The sequence below is a fragment of the Quercus suber genome, unplaced genomic scaffold, assembly GCF_002906115.3.
Source record: "Quercus suber isolate HL8 unplaced genomic scaffold, Cork oak 2.0 scaffold_13, whole genome shotgun sequence".
Taxonomy (NCBI): domain Eukaryota; kingdom Viridiplantae; phylum Streptophyta; class Magnoliopsida; order Fagales; family Fagaceae; genus Quercus; species Quercus suber.
Window position 1 is genome coordinate 2,687,363 of NW_027069478.1, and position 14,171 is coordinate 2,701,533.

At 34.5% G+C, this 14,171-nt stretch overlaps 2 protein-coding genes across 2 annotated transcripts; one reads left to right on the forward strand and one right to left on the reverse strand.

Moving 5' to 3' along the window:
* On the forward strand, positions 1 to 2,403 carry LOC112006696 (U-box domain-containing protein 40). Its single transcript, XM_024039000.2, has one exon. It carries the CDS (start codon positions 379 to 381, stop codon positions 2,158 to 2,160), a length of 1,782 nt encoding a protein of 593 aa, XP_023894768.2. The 5' UTR covers positions 1 to 378; the 3' UTR covers positions 2,161 to 2,403.
* A 5,363-nt stretch (positions 2,404 to 7,766) lies between these two features.
* Positions 7,767 to 9,168, reverse strand: LOC112006708 (peroxidase 31). Its single transcript, XM_024039011.2, has one exon. The coding sequence runs from the start codon at positions 8,998 to 9,000 to the stop codon at positions 8,026 to 8,028; it is 975 nt and encodes a 324-aa protein (XP_023894779.1). The 5' UTR covers positions 9,001 to 9,168; the 3' UTR covers positions 7,767 to 8,025.
* Between the last annotated feature and the right edge of the window lie 5,003 nt (positions 9,169 to 14,171).

Below are 14,171 nucleotides of genomic sequence, written 5' to 3' on the forward strand. Positions count from 1 at the left end.
TTTCTCGGAACATCCCTCTGCCTCTGCTACTTTTATCTTTGGCCCTAATTTCCGAAAGAAAAGGCACGCACATCTCACCAGGAATTGATGATGATTGATCAAAACACAACAACACCAAATCATATCATTTTTTTTTGGTCATACACAATCCCTACAAATTCTCTTTTAACTCTCGCTCTCTCTCTCTCACTATCCCAACAAACTCTCTGATATTTCTCTCTTTCTCTGTTTCTATGTTTCTGTTTACTCTCAAAGAGACCTAGTCTAGTCAAAACAACCATATTTTTCAGCGTACCTTCTCTCATCATTAGGAGATCAACACTTGGGCAAACTGCCACAATCTTTGTTCTTCCAGCTCACCCTTCTCCTAAAAACCCAATGGACTACCATTATCTGCAACATTTCTTGATATTCCGTACTACTGCTTCTTCATTCATACACGTACAAAAGCAAAACCTTTCGGTCCTTGTGGTTGTAAAAAAAAAAAAAAAAAAAAAAACTCATCAGACACAGAAAATGGAGTTTCAAGAGACCGTGATGAGGTATGTGGCTCACAAGCCCCAAGAAGTAGACTGGGGATTCGAAAAAGACACAGAGAAAGGCAGAATCAAAGAGACTCCAACTATGACTCCCAGGCGCAAATGGAAGTTGATGTATCTCTTCAACAGGTTCTCATCTTCACCACCTCGAAACCCAAAATCAAAAGAGCCTCCAAACGAGTTTCTCTGTCCCATCTCTGGCTCTCTCATGGCCGAACCAGTTATCGTCACCTCGGGCCACACATTGGAAAACGCTTGCGTCTTAGCCTGTAAAGCCCTATCCTTCACTCCCACTTTTGAAGAAGACTCGTCCACACCAGATTTCTCCACTGTGATCCCCAACCTCGCTCTCAAAACCGCCATTCTCAACTGGTGCAAGTTTCACTGTGTAGACCCACCAAAACCAATCGACCCCATCAACGCTAAAAACCTCGTCCGTGCATTAATGGAGATCGAGAACAAAAACCCAGATACCCAGATCGTAATCTCGGAGAAGAACCTGGTTCAAGGGGCTGTAGAAAGCCCTACAGTGAATCGCAATGACCCCGAGTTAACTCACTCCTGCTCAAGCTCAGTCGACTCAGTTGAGACCGCCGAGTCGACCCCATCTCTCCAACTCGTGATTCACCCGAGTTACAACAACAACAACAACTCATCCTCGTCCTCCTCCTCTGATACCCTAAACCCTGGTTTCAACGAAGAAGAGGAGGAGTTGTTGGCGAAACTGAAAAGCCCACAGGTGTTTGAGATAGAACGTGCCGTGATTTCGTTGAGACAGATCACACGGTCCACAGAGAGCAGTAGGGTCCGCCTATGTACCCCTCGGTTACTCTTAGCCCTCCGACCTTTGATCATGTCCAGGTACTCAACTATTCAAGTCAACACAGTCGCGGCGTTGGTGAATCTGTCTTTGGAGGATATCAACAAGGTGAAGATCGTACGGTCAGGAATGGTCCCACTCTTGATTGATGTTTTGAAGGGGGGATTCCCTGAGGCGCAGGAACATGCTTCTGGTGTACTCTTCAGTTTGGCCCTTGATGATGACAACAAGACCGCGATTGGTGTGTTGGGTGCTTTAGAGCCGTTGATGCACTTGCTGAGGTCAGAGAATGAGCGGACTCGGCATGACTCGGTGATTGCGCTTTATCACCTCTCACTCGTTAAGAGCAATAGGGTCAGGTTAGTGAAACTCGGGTCAGTCCCGATTCTATTGGGTATGGTTAAGCCGGGTCATATGACGGGTCGAATAATGCTTGTGTTGGGTAACTTCGCTTGGTGCCCGGATGGGCGGGCCGCAATGTTGGATGCAGGTGCGGTTGAGTGTTTGGTCAAGTTTTTGGGTGGGACCCAGTTGAACTCTGAGTCAACCAAGGAGAGTTGTTTGAGTGTATTGTATGGATTGAGTCATGGTGGGTTGAGATTTAGGGTTTTGGCAAAGGCGGTTGAGATGGAGGAGGTGTTGAGTAAGATGGTGAAAGAAGGGAGCAAGTGTGTGAGAGAGAAGGCAATGACAATATTGGAGATGATGACAATGACAAGTAAGGATTATGAGGAGGAGGAAATGGAGGAGGAGGTGGTGGATTGGGAAGATATGCTTGAGTTGAGTCACACTCAGAGTTAATCTGAATGAGTTTTGAGTACAGTGTTTTGGTATTTTGATTTTATTATTTTATTATTTTTTTTTAGTTGGGTTGTAATTATTTGGACCTTGTTACATGTTTTTATGCTCATGCGGTGAACAAAGTTTTTTTATTTTTTATTTTCACCTGAATCATAGATGGTGGTGAGGGTGTAAATAAAAGTTTTTAGATATCGGTGTAAAGTTTGCTTTGGTGCTATTATTCACTTTATTCCTTGATTCTCATCGTTTATTGTTTTAAATATGCACAATAATTAATGTCTGTTAATCATTCATATTATGCATCTAAATGATATTTGAAGACTTCATCTTGAGCGTGCTTAAAGAAAAACATTCAATTCCAGTATGATTTTGGATAAAACCTAACTATTCATAGATGAAAGATGAAAGACCCAAGGGGTGGCAGAGCCCATGACAACTGAAGAATGCTTTGGGCTAGAAATTTCAGGTAGCTTTCCCTACTTAATGTTTTGCATGTGTTTTAAAATGGCATTCACTCCATGATAGATATTAATTGGTTTTTTTTTTTTTTTTAACACAAATGTATGTGTTTTTTTCTCCCCCTCCTCCTTTATCTTCCCTTAAAAAAAAAAATGGAGGATTCCAAATTGTTTCTTGTTTGGTAATACATTGAAATCTATTTTATTAAATAAAAAAATTATTAAAAAAAATAACACAATAAGTTTTTAACAGAATATGCAACAGTTTTAATTACCGGAATAAAGATTCAAACTTTGACTCTTCTAATAAAAGAAAGCAAGACTACATTTTAGTTTACTATTAGCACTAAAAATACATTCTAATAAAAGGAAGCAAGACTACTAAAGTTTTAGTAGACTATTATCACTAAAAATACAAAACCCCTCACTCAGTCAATATCATTAATAAATGAGAAAAGGTCTACCCACCATATGGTTTTTTTTTTTTTTTAAAGAATACTAAATATTTTTAATACACATAAAGAGAAGGGAGAAAGTTTTAAAAAACATAGGTTAAAAAACACAGTTGAGAAAACTAATGTTAATCCAAAACAAAAAATAGATTAAAAAGTGTCGCATGATTGACATAGCTAGGATACCCCTTGGGCTAGACCGACCTGTTATTAGATGCTCGATACCAAATGAAACCGCGTATGTAAAGAATGAAATAACTTAAAGTTACTCATGCCAATCACTACCTTTTTTGAATGGTTAATTTGGAGTTAAGGCCATCTAATCTACTTCAACATTAATTACTGTATGACTGGACTAGACCTTTCTTTTTTTCACTTCAGCTTTGATTGTAATGCCGAAAAGAAATGTTTCTGGCCAATTAGGTTTGGATGTTGAATGCAATGGACTCTTGGATCCGGGGTCATTTGGGAAGAGAAATTGATGGGATTGGCATCTGGGTCACTAAGTGCTAGCTTTGCCTAACCTCAAATCATTCTTTTTTCTGTGGACTTAAAAAAGAGCAACGTTGGAGGCAACTTTTGTCACAAATGTAGATATGGTTTGCTGTGATTGAATCAATATATATATATATATATTTGATAATTCAAATGATTTTTTACATCACAAATCAAATGATACAATAAGGATCTTCTAGTCCCAAAATCAGGGCAACAAGCATGAAACAAAGTACAACGCAAGTTCTAAACAGAACAAGATGAAACATATACACCCAAACCAATAGAACAAACAAAACTCACTTGATACAAATCATCTACAATTTCGCATGGTTAAAACCAAAGACAGCTTTAGAGCTACTGAACCAGCTTCAAGCCTACTAAACCAGTAGCATCGGAGCTACTGAGTCATCTTTTGAAAATGCTTCCAACCCTATCCTCAATTAGAATTGGGGCATCGAACTTCTCAGTATTCTTTAGGTTGTGCATAGCACATTAGCACTTAACTAAGAACGAAAGTAACAACATTTTCACTTGGTTCTATCACTAACATTATTTTTATTATGTACTACTAATAATTAGTCTTATCAACAGTTCTATAAAAAATAAAAATAAAAATTGTGAAGAAAATAATTGGCCTCCTAGATTTATTGATAATAAGTGCTTAAACTTGCATGCCTGCCTGTTGCTTCAGACAGTTGGCCATAAAGCATGGTGATACACTTTTCTTATGTTAGCGGTTTTTGAGGCCTAATTTGATGAATCCTTTAGCCTTGAAATCTATAGCATATTTGTTTAGATGCTTTTATTGCAATCAAAGGTAAGACAAGACGCTGGAAGATTTATGTACATGTTTATAAATCTTTAAATCAAATTCTCGGTCATGATCAACTCTAGGTATCAAAAATTGTCTAGCGTTTCTTTTAGTTCTTGTGTCAACTTATTGTATTTGATCAAAAAGGAGTTTCATCTTCATTTGAGAAATAACTGAGTTCCAAGTCCAATATAACCAGAAATTGCGTTTCCATTCTAGACATATTTTATAAAGAACCAATAAAAGAAATAGTTAAAACTTAAAAGGCTTCATTTTTCAGTCTTGTGTTTCACTTATTAGTACACGCAGATTAGAGTAGAACAACTTCACTTAAAAATGGGAGAACAACGTTTTCAGTGTGTGAGCTCATGATGGGGACGTTTTCAACATGTAAAGCAGACGGGCTCTTTAAGGTCGTCGGCTTTAAGGTAACGAGGAACCCTTAATAAGCTGACGGCACTTACCAGGTGACTAACAATGAGGCTTGACTGTCTCATACAGACGAGAGGAAATAAAGTGACAACGGGACACAAGACCGACAGGTTGGATAGGCCGACGGTCCTAGCATGGCAACACTGGTCTCCACAAGTGCTCATATATGGAAATGTCTTGCGCATCATGTACCAAGGCTTCATTGCATATCTTTCTCATATGGAAAGACACCCTATGATCATGGAAACCCTAATGCCAAATACACTCCGCAAGGAAAGGTCCCTACTTTCAAGGGATCTTGATTCACCATTCACCACTATATAAGCACTAGACCTCTTCTTTTCGCAGGTACGTAGAAAATCCCTAGCTCTCTCACTATAGAGTTTTTAGAGATTTTTCATTCACTAACTTGACATTTGAAGGGTTTTTGGCTAGTATCACACCAATGCCTTTTGTTTGGTCCATCTATTCTTGTTCCACAGGTACTTACTGGAGCGTTTTGGAGCCTACAACTCACTGACCCTGTATTTTTTCAAAAATTGGAGATAATGTGATGCAGGGCATTTAAGTAATTGTCTTACATTTGTAGCTGAAAAGATAAATAGTAGAAATTATTGCTTGTGTCCAAACAGTGGGTTAGAGCTTGTTATTGTAAAAGCAGTCACTTAGATCCATTTGTACTCAGTTAGTTAATACATTAGTTGATTAGATTGCCAATTACCAATCAGATTAAGTCTTTAATCGAGCCAATCCAGTGGCTGCCAGTGTAGTGTAGCTTGTATAAATGGCTGATTAGGCTCTTATTTGTATTCAGTTTGTATACGCGATTGAAAAGAAGCCTTGGGAGCTTTTATTTGAGAACTTTGTGTTCTTTGCAAAGGTGTCTAACCACCTATCAATGTGTTCTAAGAAACTCACTTTCCATCTAATTCTAAATCATATTACAACACATAATTTTTCCCTGCATCATGATGACTTCCAGAAAACTTAAGTAAAAAAGAAACAGACATTTAGATTGTCTGCTTTTGATGTAATTTCATTTTAAAACCACATAAGGTTCTTGTTGAAGTCTAATGTAGGAGAAAGAGTCACTTTCCCTATAATAATTTCAATTAGAAGAACATTGTCAAGTAGAATTATCTCACAAATTCGCGGAAGTTCCAGAGATTTGAGCCTGTGACAAATATTTGAAGGCCAACAAAATTGCGAAGAAGAGAATATGAAAAATGGAGTTGTTTCACTCTGGCAAGGAATAGCATTATGTGATACATGTTGGGATGCAACATTTTCTTATCCCAAAAGCTTAAGCTAATGGATTTGGACCTAATGATACTACATCAACCACACTCTTATCACTCATGGCAAGATGTGAATATTTTGACTAATTAATAAGTATACCTATTATTGGCTGATTTTACTTGGTATGCATGAAAAATGAGGTTTTCTTATACTGGTTTAGTACTGCTGCATTAGAGCATTTTATCTATCTATCTATCTATAAGTGGATTCTGCTTGTTGGACTAAACTTTTATGTGGTTCAAAAATACCCTTAAATCTTTACGTTTAACAGAAAAAAAATTTGAGGACAATTGTGTAAAAATATATTTTCAACTCCACTTAAAATGCCTACAAAATATGAAACTTTCCGACTAATCCATATTTTCAAAACAAACTTATCCAAATTTTTTTAGAAGAAAAATTATGACATTAAAAAAAAATAAATAAATAAAAACCTCGCGCAAAGATGAGGCTAGTAATTAATATATTTTGATTCTAAAAAGTTTGTGTAATAATAAAACATAGTTATTAGAGTTTGAAACCCAACTCAAGTGAACTCATGCAAGCAACAAAGTTGATTATACTATTATAATAAGCACTGTAAAAGGGAAGAGATACTTTGTGTCTCTTCTTTGTGTCTTCTCAAGAGTCAAGGTGACTGCTTGGAAACGCGACGGATTAAACTGGTTTAGTAATCACACATTTTTCACTTATCGATTGAATGAAATCAGGATTATAATAATGAAGCATAGTAAAAGGGGAAGATGCTTTTTGATTTTCTGAATGGAAGATAATGATAAATTGTTACTGACTGAGTTGAATTTTGTCTCTTTGACTCTTTGTCTTCTCAAGATTTTGGCGTTTCTGCAGATGGCACACTTCAAATCATTAGTTAATATGCTGTATTACAGCTTCTCCACCCCTCAGAACTCAGAAGCCTACATTCATAATCAATTATCTACCAGTCATGTGGATCAATTATTGAAGTGAAGCTTAACCAATTGATGAGTTTGGGACAGAGTGTTAAAATCCCTGACCCCCTCATTTTGTTTCTCACCTAAGATAGTACTAAGGTCCTTATCATTGCAAGCAGTCTCAACGTGCAACTTACCAATATACAGCACATCTTCTATGCGTCAGACCTAATCCCGACTTTTGACTCAAACCAAAAGAAAAAGAAAAGGAAAAAAATCCAATCTTTTGGCCCTTCAACACATTTGAATTCCTTGGTATGTTTGAGACTTTGAATATAATGACACTGTTAATTTTTTGTTTTCAAGGGCAAAAGGTTCTACCAACTCCACCAATTTAACTAATTAGCCCTCTTTTATCATATTTATCTTAGGTTTCTGTGTTTACAAAATATAGACTATATTCACTACAAGTTTCAATTTCATCGATAAAAAAGTCTGTAATTAATGAGTACAATAAACAAACAATAAAATATATTAAAACTTCTAAAACTAATGCATCAAAAGTTACAAACATAGAAACCGAAATAACTCAATAAGATCCATGAGACAGACAAAGAAAAGAGATCCTATGTTCTTAAATTTCAAATTATTATTCTCCTACAATTTGTGTAGGAAATAGTAAAAAACAAAACCTCTGCCCAGATCACCACTTGTATTGTAGGCCTAAAAAATGACAAAAGAAACTGTAACCGAGAAAAGAAAATACTAACAAATAAGTATGTATATATAATTTAAACTTAAAATTATGAAAATAGGACATTGATACAAAAACATGTATACATATTACCAGATCCTCACAGCGAAATCCTCATCACCCTGTTTATGATCCTCAATCAATTCACCACAGATCACAGCCACAACAACAACAACAACAACAACAACAATAATTAAAAAAATAAATAAAAATAAAAAACCCAAACCCCCCACCAAAAAAAAGTTTCAATTCTCCAAAATGTTCCACCTCAGTTAAACGCATCACACCTGTGCCTAATCTCTCCTTGCCTCCCAGTCTGGACCTTATACACACTCAGCTTCTCCATAGCCTTAGCAAAAGCCTGAAAGAACTTGTTCTGATCTGCCGCATACATTTCAACAAACTGCTTGGTATTTGGGTCATTGTACAACCCATGATCTGACCTCAACAATCCTAACCCTTTTGGCAGATTCTGAAAGTACATGTTATCGAACTTGTTTGGAGTCATAATGTCATTGAACACTGACAAAGTTGGATTCTTTGTAAAATCCTTACACGCTTGTTGCAACCCTTGAGCGAATCTCGGATTATATTCCCTATCGTACTGTGAAAGGTTACTAAAATTGTAAATCCCAGAACTGAATTCCTTACAATGAGAGAACCCAATTGTGTGTGCGCCACTCAAAGCCACCATTTCTTGAATCGAAAAGCCATTAGATTTGAAAATGTTGATAATCTGAGACATGGGCATCGTGGGTCTTGGGAGTTTACCTTCGACATAGTTAGATTTCGAGACCAACCCATCTCTTCGACCCAAGAGAACGTTGTAGTAGGGACCGCCGACCATAGTTACGAGGTCACGAGTGGCTACAGCCAAGATGTCGGCGCAAGAGACGGTGTTCGGACAAGTTAGCTCCAACGCGGTCTTGGCGCGTACGATCACGTCGAAGGCGTCTCCGGGGAGAGAGAGGTTGATATCGGCGTCACGCTCGGCGGAGTTGAAGGGCGTGGAGGAGATGAGAATGGAGGCATCGCAGCCGTTTGTTAAGCAGTCGTGGAAGAAGAGGCGGAGCGTGGCGGCGGCTGTGGTGGGGCTTGTGATTTGCTTGTTGGTTATGGTGTCTCGGATGGTTTGCTCGAATGATGGGCATTTTTGCTTGTAGTAGTCTAAAGAGAGTTGGGAATGTGAGGGTGTGAAGAAGAGTGAGAGAGATGTTAGAAAGAGAATCTGAAGAAATGCCATTTTGTGATAGTGTTTTTGGACACCCTTTTGATTTTTCTATCTAAAAAAGAAGCTAATAAATCAGCTAGAGGTAGAGAGGAAAGTGAGCTGTGAGTGGACTGGAGTAGTGAACTAGGAGAGTGGGGTAGATGGGGGAGGGTTTTACTAATGACTAGGGTGTCTAGATTTTTTCTTATGGAAAAAGTTTAAGGAATACAGCACTTCTTACACCCAAATCTAAACTATGCGTAAATTTTAACTAGTGATTGATACACAACGACTCGTATGCGCTGAAGTCTAATCACTAACTGACACTTAAATATTATGTGAATTTATGTATAGGAAGTTGTGTGTTTGTAAGCGAATTCTAGAGAGAGTGCAACTGTTTTTTGTTCCACATAACTCCATTGATAAAAAGATCTGGGTTCACCTATGTTAATGTTTTAATTTGCTAATAAAGAGAAATCATCGTAAATAAATTCAATAAATTTAAATTTAAATATATGGGTTTAATTAATGTATATTCTTAGAGTATATATTAGTAAAACATTTTAAGAAATTTTTTATAAAAAATAAAAAAAATTACTACTTTTTTTTACCTTTTTTCAATTTCTCCTAAAATATTTTCAAAAATGGTTAATTAAAGACCCACGTTAATCGAATCCTTATTAGACGAGAGAGAGAGAGAGAGAGCAATCGTTGGTCTGCGTAGCACAAATCACGGGATGCGTGCTGTAAGGGTAGAGGTGGTCCAGGACTCCATGGCGTTTGTTTGATTGTTTGAGATGAGACTTGGTGGATTTTGAGGTGGAAATGCAGGGACTTGGAGCAAGACACGTATAAGTTGATTCTTGCTTGGTTACTTTCAAAAGACTAAAATGGTGTTAGTGAGGGTAGGAAATGACTGTAATGCTGAGAGAGATGATGTGGTATTGGTTGATCTTGGAGGGTATATGAATTTGAACCCGTAGGGGATTAAAATGAAAAGTATTGGGACCCACTACTTCATTACATATAGCTGGCTGTGCCACCATTGCGTTCCTACGAGACGCGCAAATTATACAAACAAAAGCTTTCTAAGCTCAACCTCAAAGACTTTCGTCCCCATGTTTTGCTTTACATTTTAGTTATTTTTATCCCTTAATTACGCGGCTGCTTTAGATGGAGGGGGATTTAGGGTACTAGGCCTAGGGAACTCAAGTTACTCAACCTCTTGGCCCGTTATCCTGTTTTATTTTAATATTCAATGAATAAAAAGATATTAACTTAATAAATGAAACTCATGCTATGTTATAAATTTCACTCCATCAAAGTGATCTTAGTTTCATGCATTTTGTTGATGAGAAAAGCTAGGTCAATAAAATTTTTACAACAAATTTTAGATGGCAAGTTATTATAAGTTTTTAATTTGAATCCACTATTGAAATTATTTTATTACCCACAAGTAACAGTTTATAACAATTTGTCATTTATGATTTGTTGTGAAAATGTTTTGAAAATGTAGTAAACGTAGCATTTCTCTTTGTGTATTAAATTAACATTTTACGTCTACAACAAAACTGATGTTTTTTTCTTTTGGAAATAAACTGATGTTTTTGAAACAAACGGAAGAAGTTATTAACCAAATATGCAATTTAACAAAAAGGTAATATAATAGTATCTCTCTCTCTCACACACACACAATAAATGAATGATATGTTCTTACTTTATTTAAGATATTTAAGATATTGTCATGTGTACCGCACTCTTAACGTGATGGTCACTTGATTTCAGCAGTACTAAGTACTTGTATACACTTATACACACACAAATACACTTTAGATTTTAAATTTCTAGAAAAGAGTTTCATACACATATACACTTAAATAAAATTAAATTATAATTTCTATCTTATATAAAAAAAAAAATAGAAATTGTCATTTGTAGGCCGAATACAATTATATGCTTTTAGGTGATACAACTTATGTCTTTGGTATTAATTATCTTGAAAGTCGTCATCATTTGTTTTTGAGAAATGCTAACGAATGCCCTTATGATATTGGTTAAAAATCCATTTTAGGAAATTTTTGACATCACTTTTATGGAAAATGAAAAAAACTGTCAAAACATTAATTTCTTTAACTGGATTATTAACCAATACTCTAAAAGCACTCGTTAGCATAACCCTTTATTTTTCAGTTGCTCTTTAATTAGAAGAATTTGGGTTCTGATTATGAGGTTTATGCTTGATGTAAACCTGTAACCAATTGGGATGAGATAGTTGATTTGGGTTTAAACTTTAAATAACTGCCATGGTAAGAGCTTTGACTTTTGAGGGGACTTATTATGTATAGTGGCTTGGGAAACTGCTCTTTATCATCTATGGGTCCAAAGGAACAATCATATTCATGGAGGTCGGCTTAAAACATAGGAAAGCTTAATGCAACTTAATAAATGAGAAGTTAATTAGAACTCGTGATGTTGACATAGCTTGTTTTAAGAATCAATTCTATCTTAAACATGGCCCATTGTTGTTCAAGGGAGATTCTTGAATCTAGTTTTGTTAAAACTCAATGCGCCATTGGTATTTAGTTGGTGTTTTACCTAGTTTTTTTTTTTTTTGATAGGTGAATTACCTAGTTGAATTGTGGTTTCAGGTCTTGATCTCTATGTATTTCTTCCAAGTTCCAACTGTATTAATTATGACCTCTTTGCTCTTGCGGGATCTAGATAATTAACGCTTTTTTTTTCTTTTTTCTTTTTTCTTTTTTTCTGCAGTATGTCGTTGTAATCTAGTTTTGTTGTATTTCTTGTATCTATTCCTTATATCAATAGAACTTAGTTCATTGCTATATGGACAATAATTGTTGATATACTATATTTTTTTACACGTCTTTTTATTTTATAATATTGATATAGCACGATAGATAATTTTCATCACTTTTACTATTTGTAGATATATGGTACATTCCCTCTGCATGGTAGTAGTAAATAGGGAAAAGAAAATACATTTGAATCTTTAAATTAAATTGGAACAAATGGTTGATTGATCATTGATGCACGAAAACAGAATATGGCACATGAACCAAAATCATATTCCAACCTGAAATAAATAAAATTATTGCGTTTTCTTATCTCTATGACTTTTTAGCTTAATGAAAGGTAGCGGTGACTTTAGCACATTATTCGTATAAGTCACATGATAGATCATGCTGATTGCCGAAGGGTGCCAGCTTTAGGACATTATTGTTTAACTGGGTCCCATTCGATTCTGTTTATATGGAATAACGGTGATCTTGCTGTGGTGATGAATGCATCTCCCTGCATATATTCATTTAAAAAAATAAAATAAAATAAAACAGAAGTAGTAGAAGAAGAAGAAGAAGAAGAAGCTTCTGGCTGCGAATTATCTGCCTGCAGGTTCGTTCATCAGTAGGAATGTTTATGAACAACTGGTTTAGAAAAAAAATTTCTCCAATTTTATTATGTGATAATCTATAAAATTATTTGTATTTATTTTTAGTTTTGCGACTTATGCAATGAACTATATGATTTATTTAAATAATTTAATAAGTTATGTGATTATATATTTGTAAATGAATTCATAATCATGACATAATAAGTTAGAGAAGATATTTTCAAATCAGTTTAGAGGTAAATTTTATCGGAAATTAAATAAAATGTATTATAGACTCCTCCAAAGATTGTGACATAATAATTAAGTTAGAGAAGGTGTTTTTCTTTATCAAAAGTTAAATAAAATGTATTATAGATTCCTCCAAAGTCCAAAAAGGTGACAACCTTGATTTTTATAATAAAGGATAGCAGACTATACCAATGAGCTTTAAGGCTCTTTGTAGAGATTATAATTATATATATATATATATTCAAGTGTACTTTTAATCATATGACATACTTAATAATCATTAAATATAATATTTTTTTTTTAGATAAGAGGGAAAGAAATAATACAAACCATATCGGAGGACAAAAGAAGAGCGATCTCTACTTTGCCCAAACCCATCGTATCTAGCAATAAAGCTTGATGTACAAATGAAAGGCAGTGAATGTATTATCTTATTTTATCTATTTGATCCTTGCCCCTTTTAGCCAAAAGATCTACACATCCATTCGCCTCATGGTAATTGTGCTACAATTAAATACGTGGATGGTCTTATAAAAACCACCAAGTAATGAGTTAAGAAGATTCCTTCAATATCTTGAGGAAAACTTTGTCCTTCATTGTATCAGTAAATATAATGATAAATTTTTGCTAAATATATATATATATATATATATAAAATGATAAATCTCATATTATTATTGTAATTTTCTTTTCTTTTTGTAAATTATAATTTAATCCTTAAACTTTAACAATGATTTTAATATTTTATTGAGAGAACATGATTAAAATTTATGGGGTTCATTCCATAATAATTATTCTTTATTATTAAACTAATGTATCAATTGGTTTATTTTTTGTGTAGACATGATTTGAACATAAATTTCTTATTCAAGACAAAAAAATTTTATCAATTGAGCTAACTAGAACTCACTCGATACTTTCAAATTTAATCCTATAATTTAAAAGTTTCAAAAAAAAAAGTTTCAAATTAAATCATAAAATTTAATATTATTAAGCTTTATTAGTTTTAGATCAAACCTTGAAGGCTTGAGCTTTTAAAATTGTACCATTTAAACTTTTAAAAGCCCTCAATCGGACAAGAAAATTAATTCTCCGAATTGAGCCCAAAATTTCTTGAGTTTAACTTGATATGATTTTTCATCCAAATTCAATTTGATATTAGTAAAACTATAAAATTTAATTTGTGAAAATCTTAAATTTAATGGATTAATTTGAAAAAAATCCTTAAAAGTATAAGTTTATAGTGTAACTTACACGTGTTATTTTATATAATAAAAAAAAAAACATCCGACATGTTTAACAAGACATGATTTTAATTTTATCACCATAACTTAGCATTTCTAAAGGATAAAGTTTAATTACAAAATTGGTTGTAGTCTAAGATTATAATCTTACTTAATATCATTAAAATTACTACATATTTTGAAAATTTAACAGTTGGATTACATATTCTTTATGCTCTTAATACACATGTTAAATTTTACGCCAATAAGATATTATTTACTATATGATTTGTAAGGGCAGATTTTAGATCCCAAGCCCAAGAGGTAAATGGATTAAGGTCCAA

Bases quoted from the DNA above. Each gene is read 5' to 3' on its own strand.
- LOC112006696 (XM_024039000.2), top strand. From the start codon at position 379: ATGGACTACCATTATCTGCAACATTTCTTGATATTCCGTACTACTGCT.
- LOC112006708 (XM_024039011.2), bottom strand. From the start codon at position 9,000: ATGGCATTTCTTCAGATTCTCTTTCTAACATCTCTCTCACTCTTCTTC.